Below are 10,988 nucleotides of genomic sequence, written 5' to 3'. Positions count from 1 at the left end.
TACACACACAATGAGCTCTCAATATTCTAACAGCCCACAAACGAGAATGGTCCCCAATTTGGAGATCAACAAACAGCCCCAAAGTTTTATCCGCTTCTCTTGTTTTTGCCATATTTGATTGCGTTTTCAACAAAATGGTTGAGATGGATGACGTCATTTTGTTTTGAGAATTTTTATTAATTTCTTCAATTTTTTAGCTATGTTTTTCATCTTGGGCAAGGAGACATTTAATTTCGCGGCATTAAACTTTTGAGTTTTCGACATTTTTAAAATAATAGAAAATAAAAAAATATAAATTGTAATAATGGTGGTGCTGCTAAAATGACAATAAGATGACATTTACGATAAAGATGAACCTTATAAATTATAAATAGTAATAAGTCATGCGATGATGATGATGACGACGACGACGATGATGACGATGACGATGATGATGACGATGGTGTTGATGATGATGAAGAAAAAATGTGTGGAATGGATTGGTTAATATTCTTTACAATGATGACATCAATAACTTGTGATGCTAATAAATGCAATGAAGGTGACACACACACACACACACACACACAAATGTACAGACACACACAAAAGTCAAGTAAGAAGTTATGTTGACGCTGTCTAGATAGCTAATAATTGTAATATCACTGACAACTATAATAAACAATTCATCAATAATATGGCAATAATAGTGACAGCAATAACATCAAACTTAAAGTACATTAACATATTTCACTACACTAAACAACAACAACACTAAACAACAACAAAAAACATCAGCAACAACAACAACAACAACATTTTTTGTATGATTCAGTTGGGCTGCATTACAATTCATTGATATTCTAAATAGCATCATCTTAAAAGCATGTCACGTGATCTTCTGTTCCGACTTCCGGTTTCATTCGACGAATTATGATGATGACGATGATGATGACGACGATGACGATGATAATGACAATGACGATGATATTGTGGTGGGATTCATCTTATACTGCCTATCCTATGCTATTAACTTTGCAATTTCTTCTGTTGTTCATTTTTTCTGGTAGTAATATATTTTACTTTCAAATTTTTTACTTGTATTAAAAGTGATTATTGACATATTAAAAATTTTATTTTATTAAAATAAATTAAACCAGATGTTCGACGCAGAAAGTATGCAGCTGATGACATTAGCAACACCAACGACAACAACAACATTAACAACAACAACAGCAATAGCAACAAAAATATCAACAACATCAACAACAACACTACCACACCTCAACTAAACCCATTTTCATTCTACGAATACTACAAACTCTTTTTTCTATCCAATATCGTCAACAACAACATCAGAAGTAGCAGTAGTAGCAGCAGCAACCACATCAACTACAACCACAACAGCTACAACCACAACAGCTACAACAATCGCCCTGACGTCGCTTCAACAAAAATTGTAGCTGACAACGGCAAAGACGGCAAACTTATTCAACTCTGCCACTCGAATGATAACACTTTAAAACGTGCAATAAACGATGGTGATTTTGAAAATGATAACAGCGGACCAAATGATAACACAAATGACGAAGATGAAGATGATGATGTGGACGAGGAAGAGGACAACGATAATGAAAATGATGGTGATGATGGGGATGAGAACAATGACGCCAATGACAGCAGGAATGATGACGAGATGTCATCACAGTACGCCCAGCCAAGAAGGAAAATTACCCTGCACGTCTCTGATAACAACAACAACAAAAACAACAACAACAATAATAATAATAATAATAATAATAACAATATCATTTCTAATAATAGTAGCAATATTAATAATAACACGAACAACAGCAAAAATAAAAAGCCCGACAACGGTAGTGTTATCAATAGCAGCAACGAGGAAAGCCACAAAGATGAAAGCAGGCACAACCACAAGCCACAGCCGCCACTACCACAAACACATCCCCAAATTTGTGTAAATCCGTTTGATTTTTACAACGGCAACAACAGCAACAAGCCAGGACTAAACGAAAATAACATTTACGTTAACAAGAGCGCCAGCAAGTACGACTTCATAACGCCTCCACCAGCATCCATTTCATCAACGACCAGCGAAGAATTCAAATCCCCTCTCATGGCCCTCTCGTCCATGTCTTCAGCTCTCAACTTTAATAAAGTTTCAATTTTCCCCAACGATTCTAACCAAGCAGTCAACAATTTTAGTCACAGCCACAACATTCACAACAGCAACAACAACAGCAACAACAACAGCAACAACACGTCACACAACGCCACCAACAGTAGCAACAGTACAAATTATCGCTTCACGACACCGACAAATTTTTTAAAATCCGCCATGCTGGCTGCCAACAGCCACGACGACCCGCTGGAACAGTTCATGGAGATTCAACTGACTGAAAACTCAAAGATGGAAGAACTGATTCGCGAAAACGAGGGCAAAGTCAAAGATCCGAACCAGTGCGTCATGTGCCATCGTATTCTAAGCTGCCGGAGCGCCCTGCAGATGCACTACAGAACGCACACCGGGGAACGCCCCTACAAATGCAAACTCTGCTCTCGAACCTTCACGACGAAGGGCAACTTGAAGACTCACATGAGCGTCCATCGAGGCAAAACCTTTCAGCGGTCGATACACAAGTGTCCCATCTGTTTCAGGGAGTTTTCAAACCCGCTCGTCTTGCAGCAGCATTTCAGAAGCCACGCAAGCGAATCTCTGAAGCATCACCAGCACCAACATTTTCAACAGCAACAGAAACAACAACAATTGCAGATTCAACAGAGTTTACAAAACATCCAACGTAAAGGAGCCATCCCTTATCCTGGTGGGATGATTCCAGGGCTGTTCATTCCTCCAATCAATCCATTCCTCCCCTATCCAACCGGTTACATGAACCAAATTTTACCTGCGCATTTGGCCACGGTTAGAGAATTTTCCATTTTAAACTGTGAATTTGCTACAATTAAATACATGCAGTGATAGGCAGGGACTGTTCTTTCAATCAAACATACTTAGTGTGAAATGTTACGTGTTTAATAATAATTAATGTTTAATGTTTTCAGAGAGCGTTTGAACTGGCAAAGTTATCGCAAAACTTCTTGCAGCAGCAACTCCAACAACAGCAGCAGCAGCAGCAGCAACAGCAGCCAAAACAGTCTTCATCACCATCTGATGAAGAAGACAACGACGAAGACGAGAGAAGAGACGTGTCTACAAAAAGTGGCGTCATAGTAAGAAATAACTTCTACCTGGGCAATGAGAGCAAAGGCAGACGTGGCGACAACAGCTATCGAATGATCAAAAGTGAAGAAGATCTGACGGATGATCAGTCAGAGAATGTAAATAAAGAGAACGAATTGAAAAACAACTATATTAATGTTTTGAGAAACGATAATGAATGTGATGAAAATGATGAAAACGGTGATGAAGGTTATGATAATGATACAAATCTACATGATAACCATTCTAAAGATAATGAAGCCGATGATGGCGATGATGATGATGAAAAAGTGAACATTTCAAAAGAACATCGTGACGACGACGACGATGATGACTATGATAGCTATCATAACAACAGCAATAATAGTAACAACAACATCAATAGTAATAACAATAACAATAAGAACATTAACAGAAACCTGAATGAAAAGCTAGCCACTGCATCCCCCAAGCAACTAGCATCGCCAACAAATCGTTGGACTTCCCCGCCTGTCGATTACAAAAAAATTATGCACGATCAACAAGCAACCAACTGCAAGTCAGGTGCAAATGTTACAGACCTGGCGAATAAAATAAAACAAGAGCCAGCGACAGAAAGAGTTGAAGAACGAATGATTCCATCGTTAGCTTACTTATCTCCTCTGTTGTCACTGGCCAACAAAGTTAACTCCATAAATGACAACTCCAACGTCATGTTTCAGCATCCAACAGAGCAGTCGCAACTCAAACCACCCGATAACAAATCGCCTTGGCGTCCGACGCTACCTGCGCTTGCAGCGGAAAATATGAAGGTTGAAAATTTAAAGATTGGCCTTTCGGATACTTTTGCTGTTGAAGCTGACGATAATGTTGGTGGAAGGCTCGGCGAGGGTGCAAATAGCCACAATGGTGAGAACGACATCGATGACAACAACATTGGTAGCAACAACAAAGTTTCTTACGACGACAAGATCAACGATAATTTTAAAATTATGGCTAACAACAACAACAACAACATCAGACTTCCGTTTGATTTTTTCCCGGCACTGCCAAACGTTTTAAAGAACGACAGCCACAAAGCGGCACTGCTTCAGCAACAAAACTCTATCTTCGTCAACAAAAATTTCACCAACATCCTCAACAACATCGCACTCAGCAACCACAACATCGCACTCAGCAACCACAACAACACACCACCGACCATTTTAAACATTAACAGCGGCAGTGGTGGCCACCCCAGCTCCAACAAAGCGAGTGCAGCTTGTCCAGTTTGTGGCAAGATGTTTTCGTGCAAGAGTGCGGTGGACATCCACCTACGCAGCCACACGAAGGAGAGACCCTTCAGGTGCGAGTACTGCGACCGAGCTTTCACAACGAAGGGCAACCTGAAGCAACACGTTGGAACCAGTCATCACGCTCTGTCTGCCAAACTCACTGAAACTGCGCAGAACAATAAAAGCAAAGGTGCAAACAATAAGTTGTGGTCCGATTCTTCATCGAGATCATCCAAATCTATTTCGCCGGCGACTAACGTGAAGGCGATGAGCGACAGTGCTGCAGAACAGGAATCCAAGTTGTCGGCTAGAAACGACGGGCAAGAGAATTTCGACCAACTATCCAACCAATCGACATCATCCGACAGACCGTTAGAGACGGCAATCAACAAAACTATCATCATTGAACCAGTGTCAGAATCAACTAAACAATACAAACCTCCAAACAACAAGACGTCAGCTGCTACAAATGCAGCCACACCAGCGACAACGACGTCGTCGTCAAATGCAACTAACAACCCTACAAACTCCCGTTACTTCTGTACGACGTGTGAGAAACCTTTCAGCAGCACCAGCGCACTTCAGATTCACTCTCGCACGCACACAGGTGACCGCCCTTTCGTTTGTCCCACTTGTAACAAGGCGTTCACCACGAAAGGAAACCTGAAGGTGCACATGGGGACGCATGCTTGGAACAAAATTCCTTCTCGCAGGGGGCGTCGAATGTCGGTGGAGCCCCTGAACGTTCAGCAGCAGCAGCAACTGCAACAACAACTTCAACAGCACCAGCATCAACATCGTCATTTGATTGGTGGTCACGGAAAAGATGGTTTGATGGATTCTGCACTGCAACAACATTACGGCAACTTCAGACATCTAGTTGACAAGTTTCACCAATCCGTTCTGCAAAATAGCAACAACACAGTGACTAATTCGCAACGAAAGTTTACTGAGATTATCCAGCAAGGCTACAAACATCCCCTATTTCCAGTCGAAGCTTTGAGTGCTGGCAACCTTCCCCTTCAACATCCATCACATCAACATCTACTGTTCCCGCCAAATCAATTGGCGCAGATGTTTGCCGGCCACAAAATCGGTGGTCTGCCATTACTCATTCCTCAAAATTTGAAGGATACCAAGAACGCCCCAGCTGATGGTGATGTGTCACGTGAGTTTTTTCACGATTGTTTTAATTTTTTTATAATTCGCTGATGGTTGCAAGTTACACGCAAATGAAGGAACAGTGCGGATATGGGCTTACCGGCGTTGTATTTATAATACACGCTCATGATCATTCCGCTGCGATGTGCTGCAAATTCGAGTGTAACAATAATAACTTAACATAAATATTTCAATATTTTTGAAAATATTGCCAACAATTCGATTTTCAGGTAGAACTATCAAAAAAGAAGAGCCCGAAAGTGAGATGGAACTGGACCTCAGTATCAAGAAGACCACACCGCACCGACATCACCACCACCACCAACAACAACAAAAACCATCATCTTCATCATCACCATTGTCACCCTCGCCATCGTACGCATCATCACCAGCCACAAGCAACGAATTTGCAGCAACTCCCATCAAATCAGAAGTCACCACATCGGCGTCTGTTCAAAAAATGGATGCATCTAACCAGCGAGATGTCTGGCCGGCTGAAATGCAACGCCACCTGCCGATCAACTTCTGTAGATGATGGGACTGACGACTAACAAAACGAAACAAAACTAAACGAAACGAAACGAAACGGAATTTAATTTGCTTCTCAAAAATTCACAAAGATGCTTATCGAGTCTGGTCACTTAACTAGCACAGACGTACATAGACATCCACCAACAACATGCGAACACTCACACCCATATAAAAATATTAAATTATATATAAAAGTAAATACTATATATGTTATACATTTTCATGCGTTTTATATATCTTATAATGTTTTGTCGTGTGCGTGCGTGCGTGTGTGCGTGTGTCTGTATGTGTGCGTGTGTCTGTATGTGTGCGCGCGTGTGCAATTGCGAATTAAGTTTTGCATTTTTGTAAAAGTGATCAAGTTGACTACGAACTTTTTTAAAGAACGTACAAAACATTGATGATATTTCCCAGCAACTTTCACACACAGCTATCACCATCCACATTTTGTAAAATTATTATATCAACTTTTACGTGCGTGTGTGCGTGCGTGTGTGTTTACTTGTGCGTGTGTTCACCGTACAGACAATCATGTATTAGATGATGTGTATAATCATAATACAACTTAGTCTTAGATGATATCGTTCAGTATTTCACTAATTTATTCACACTATTATTCTAATGATTACAATAACAATAATTCTCATTATTATTATTGTTGTTGTTATAATTATTGTTTATATTTATATTTATTGTTATTATTATTATTGTTGTTGTTATTATTTACTAATATTATTGTAGTTTATGATGTTTTTTATTAGCTGGTATCGCCATTGGGATAATGCGTTTAATTAATGAAAATTAACCATAAAAATTTCGTTTAATTTTGATGGTTTTGAAAGAAATTTGATAGAATAGTATTTTATCACTTCGAGCCGAACTGTATAAACTTCACTTTTTAATGTTACATTTATAAATTTTTAACATTGTCAACATCTGATTAGTTTAACATTATTTTGCTACTTAAACACACACACACACACATCCACCAACTATCACACAAAAACACACATACATATTTACACACACACACACACACACACACACATACACACACACACACATACCCAATGATTCATCTGAAGACTTCTTACAGCAGTCATCCTGTACCTCTTATTTTGTTTTGAGGTCAAAAACAACACACACACACACAAACACACACCACACACACGCGCGCACACATTGACGACCATCATCACCAGACAATAATATGATAATCATTTTTATCATTCTAATCATCAGATTTTAATAGTATTTTATTTTCATTTCAAATTCTTACGTCAAAATTTTTTCTAATTTGGAGTTTCAATGTTTTAATCATTCGTTCATTCATTCATTTTTCGCATTTTCATTATTCTATTTTATTTTGTCATATTTTATAAAATTTTGGCAGTATAAATTATTTATATAATAATAATATTAATAATTATTATTGTTTTTATTAGTGTTTTTATTATTATTTTTATTTATTTCTTCTTCTTTTTTATTATTATCTTTGTACATTTTGTAATTTGATAACTGTTAAAGTATTGAATTTTTTGTAATAAACGGATTTTTCATCAAAGTGATTTCAATCAAGTTGATTTTAAAAATTTTAAATAATTTAGTTTACCATATTAATACTCCATTAATTTGACCTTTTAACCTTTTACAAAAGAAATCTGAATCCAAATTTAGATAGGGAACTTGAAAAAAAAAATTTATAAAAATTAAAGTATGTGAATGCTCAAAAGTGTTTATCAGTGCATGTTATATTTCATATCAGTTGACACTTAGAAAAAAGTAACGCATTAACTTTACTTTCACCACGGGCACCTCACAAAAATACTAACGAAGAAAAAATGAAACCACCAAAGATCTTTAAATACAAAATCTTTAGTTAGTAGTTGATTTTATTTAATAAAAAACTCAATTACTTTAATCTTAAGTTAGCAGTTGATTTTATCTGACATAAAACTCAATTACTGAATATTAATAATTTATTTGCTTTTAATTTCAAATGAACATTCTTAGAATTAATTAACAAATTCAACAACAAAAAAATTCATTTCCCGCTAAACTGCTTTAATCACACGTTTTTCAGATATATCGTAGAACATCCCAGATATTTCGAACAAAATTTCAGATATCTCGTACAACAATTGCGTTACTTGAGGTGTTTGTTGATGGCCTTCGTAATAACGGAAACGGCAAAATTGACGTCATCCTTCGTTATACAGAGGGGTGGTTTCAAACGGAATACCTGGTATTATTATTACGTTGCGTATTTGGTTTGTTGGGTATTTTCAAGTTTTTAATGTTGCTATATCTAATGCGTAGCGAATGTGTTGTGCTGAATGTTGGTTTTTTTAAAATATAATCTCATTATTTGAAGTTATATTTTCATTATTTTATATTTATAATTTTCTCCAACAACATGACAAGTTTCATCATCCTACGAACGTTCCCTGAAATTCCTCCTTTCGTGAGAACGACACCCAAGTCGAGAATCTCGTTCCAAACAGCATTCACCTTCTCCAATGGCAGTGGTTCTTTTGTTTCCTGAGATGGAAAATTTAAAACTTCAAAACGACATTTTTTGTTGAACTAGAATGGCATTTCAATAATAATAAAAGTTGACATCAAAAGAAAGTCAGCTGGACATTTTTTTTAAAAATTGACCCAGCAACGACTTGCTGCCTAACAAAACTTGCCACCAACAGGAGCGAACCGAAAAATTATAAACACAAACAAAACAAACGTAACGAACAGTTACCTTATTTTGAACCATCTCGAGACCAACCATCAATCCTTTTCCTCTAACATCACCAACAAATTTGTTTGAATCTCTCAACTTCTGCAGTTCTCTCAGCAGATGACTACCTACCTCGTCAGAATTCTCCATGCATTTTTCCGATTCTAAAGTCTGTGCATGATTTTTTATCATTTTAACTGAAGTACTTAATATTATTACAGATTGAACGCAAAAAATATGAACACTGACATCCAAAACAGCCGACCCAACAGCACAAGCCAGTGGATCTCCTCCGAATGTGTTGAAGTGCAGAGCAGAGCTCAAAGGCTTGGCGATTTCGTGGGTGGTCACAACTGCCGCCAATGGAAATCCATTTCCGATTCCCTTAGCCATTGTCACGATGTCAGGAACGACTCCGTGAGCTTCGAAACCCCAGAAGTGGCTGCCCGTCCGTGTGAAGCCCGTCTGAACCTCGTCTGAGATGCACAAGCCTCCTACTCAATGTCGTCGTTTGTTGTTTTTGTTTTGCAGTTGTGTGAGAGAGATGCTTCTTGCATATTGAGACAATTGCGATATTTAAATTTCATTTGAATTCACGTGCGTTCCAGTGAATAAATTCATGTTTTAACATCTTTCAAACTCTTCACTAAATTTACATTGAACAATCCTAAGATGTAAACAATTATTTTGCGTGACTACAGATATCAAAATTTACATAATGAAATTTTTAAGTTATTAAAACCTTTGGCACGGATCATCTGGAAGGCCTTTTTGAGGTAATCCTTCGGGAACTGTACAACCCCTCCAGCTCCTTGGATAGATTCCGCAATGAAGGCAGCTGGTCCCACTTTGGGAATGGAAAACTTTAAAGTATTTTCCAACTGCTCCAAGTACCTCTCGTTTGCCTCACAGCACCCTCAAATAAAAATTTGTTAATAAAGCGTTAGTTTCAATACTATCAATCATATTAATTTTTCTGTTACCATTTGTTAAGCTGACTGTCTTCATACTCACATTCACAAATATTTTTCATTTCAGTATTTAAAACATTTTCAATCGCAACTGTCACTCACATCGCCATCACCAAATTCATCATAGCTAACACTATTATCAACACCATCATCACCGTCACCACCATCATCATCACCACCATCATCATCACCATCAACATCATCACCGTCATCATCATCAACTGACCATCTTTGCAATTGCAGTTCCTCGTTGTCTGGACAATGGAGTCCCTACACTTGCTACCGCCCCATGGTCCTCTGTAAACATCCGGTACCACAGTCTGATGACCACCTGTCACGATGATGATGTTGTTGTTGATGATGATGATAATGATGATGATGGGGGTTATTATCATAGTGATGATGATTAAGAGGAAAAAGATTATGATTATGGAAGATTTTCACTCACCAAAGCCACCGGGAACGCTGTGTTTCCACGTGTTCATCGCTGTCGTCCCCATCAGATGAGGACTGCCACCGTGGTATGCATTCCTGGGTAGGTATGAAGATGATGACGATGATGATGGGAAGGATGATGATGATGATGGGAAGGATGATGATAATGATGGGAAGGATGATGATAATGAGGATGATTATTATGATATTCAGGCTAATTTTACGACAGTGCACGATGAAAGGCACGATCACTAACTGTAGAGAAATGATATCAAATCTGCCCGTATACAAACGCGCCATGTGAAGTGCCAAGTCGTTCGCCTCAGTCCCACTGTTTGTTAGGTAGACAGACTGGCGAGTGAGTTGAATTTAGAAGTTTGAATTCGTTCGCTAGATCGGTGCTCGAGTTATGAAAGAAGTAGAAGTTCGTATTTCGTTTCTAAAAACTTACCTTCAGGTTGCCGGGAAGTTTGCTGGCCAGTTTGGTAGCGTAGGTTATGGCAGCCTCGCTGAGGAATATGCTGGGGGCGTGCCACAGGGTAATGTTCTGCTCCGCGAGGGCTTTTACTGTTTTGCTGGTGATGAAGATGATGATAGTGAAGATGATGATCAACAGAAAAAAGATGAAGGTTGCGATATTGAGTATAAAAAAGATGATGATAGTAAAGATGATGATTATCAGG

The 10,988-nt window shown here is 38.3% G+C and overlaps 4 protein-coding genes across 4 annotated transcripts in view; 3 read left to right on the top strand and 1 right to left on the bottom strand.

Moving 5' to 3' along the window:
* Positions 1-2,353: 2,353 nt before the first annotated feature.
* On the top strand, positions 2,354-2,713 carry HELRODRAFT_126940 (hypothetical protein; the record flags this gene model as incomplete). The annotated part of the gene is made up of 1 exon (XM_009024103.1): positions 2,354-2,713. A coding segment is annotated over one exon (360 nt), but the record flags the coding sequence as incomplete, so codon positions are not given.
* A 1,478-nt stretch (positions 2,714-4,191) lies between these two features.
* Positions 4,192-4,605, top strand: HELRODRAFT_84278 (hypothetical protein; the record flags this gene model as incomplete). The annotated part of the gene is made up of 1 exon (XM_009024021.1): positions 4,192-4,605. A coding segment is annotated over one exon (414 nt), but the record flags the coding sequence as incomplete, so codon positions are not given.
* A 408-nt stretch (positions 4,606-5,013) lies between these two features.
* HELRODRAFT_138365 (hypothetical protein) lies at positions 5,014-5,163 on the top strand (the record flags this gene model as incomplete). Its single annotated transcript, XM_009024102.1, has 1 exon — positions 5,014-5,163. A coding segment is annotated over one exon (150 nt), but the record flags the coding sequence as incomplete, so codon positions are not given.
* Positions 5,164-7,901: 2,738 nt separating this feature from the next.
* HELRODRAFT_185816 (hypothetical protein) overlaps positions 7,902-10,988 on the bottom strand; it is a 7,734-nt gene continuing 4,647 nt past the window's right edge. The window contains exons 5-14 of the mRNA XM_009024101.1: positions 10,757-10,880; positions 10,562-10,656; positions 10,319-10,401; positions 10,097-10,201; positions 9,642-9,815; positions 9,149-9,393; positions 8,921-9,070; positions 8,608-8,706; positions 8,111-8,407; positions 7,902-8,061 (exon numbers count right to left, since the gene is read on the bottom strand). Of these exons, the coding sequence (XP_009022349.1) occupies positions 8,312-8,407; positions 8,608-8,706; positions 8,921-9,070; positions 9,149-9,393; positions 9,642-9,815; positions 10,097-10,201; positions 10,319-10,401; positions 10,562-10,656; positions 10,757-10,880 (1,171 nt within the window). The 3' untranslated portion in view covers positions 7,902-8,061; positions 8,111-8,311. The remainder of the gene's footprint in view (positions 8,062-8,110; positions 8,408-8,607; positions 8,707-8,920; positions 9,071-9,148; positions 9,394-9,641; positions 9,816-10,096; positions 10,202-10,318; positions 10,402-10,561; positions 10,657-10,756; positions 10,881-10,988) is intronic.

Source organism: Helobdella robusta (genome assembly GCF_000326865.2).
Source record: "Helobdella robusta unplaced genomic scaffold HELROscaffold_39, whole genome shotgun sequence".
Taxonomy (NCBI): domain Eukaryota; kingdom Metazoa; phylum Annelida; class Clitellata; order Rhynchobdellida; family Glossiphoniidae; genus Helobdella; species Helobdella robusta.
This window is presented reverse-complemented; position numbering and strand designations above follow the sequence as displayed.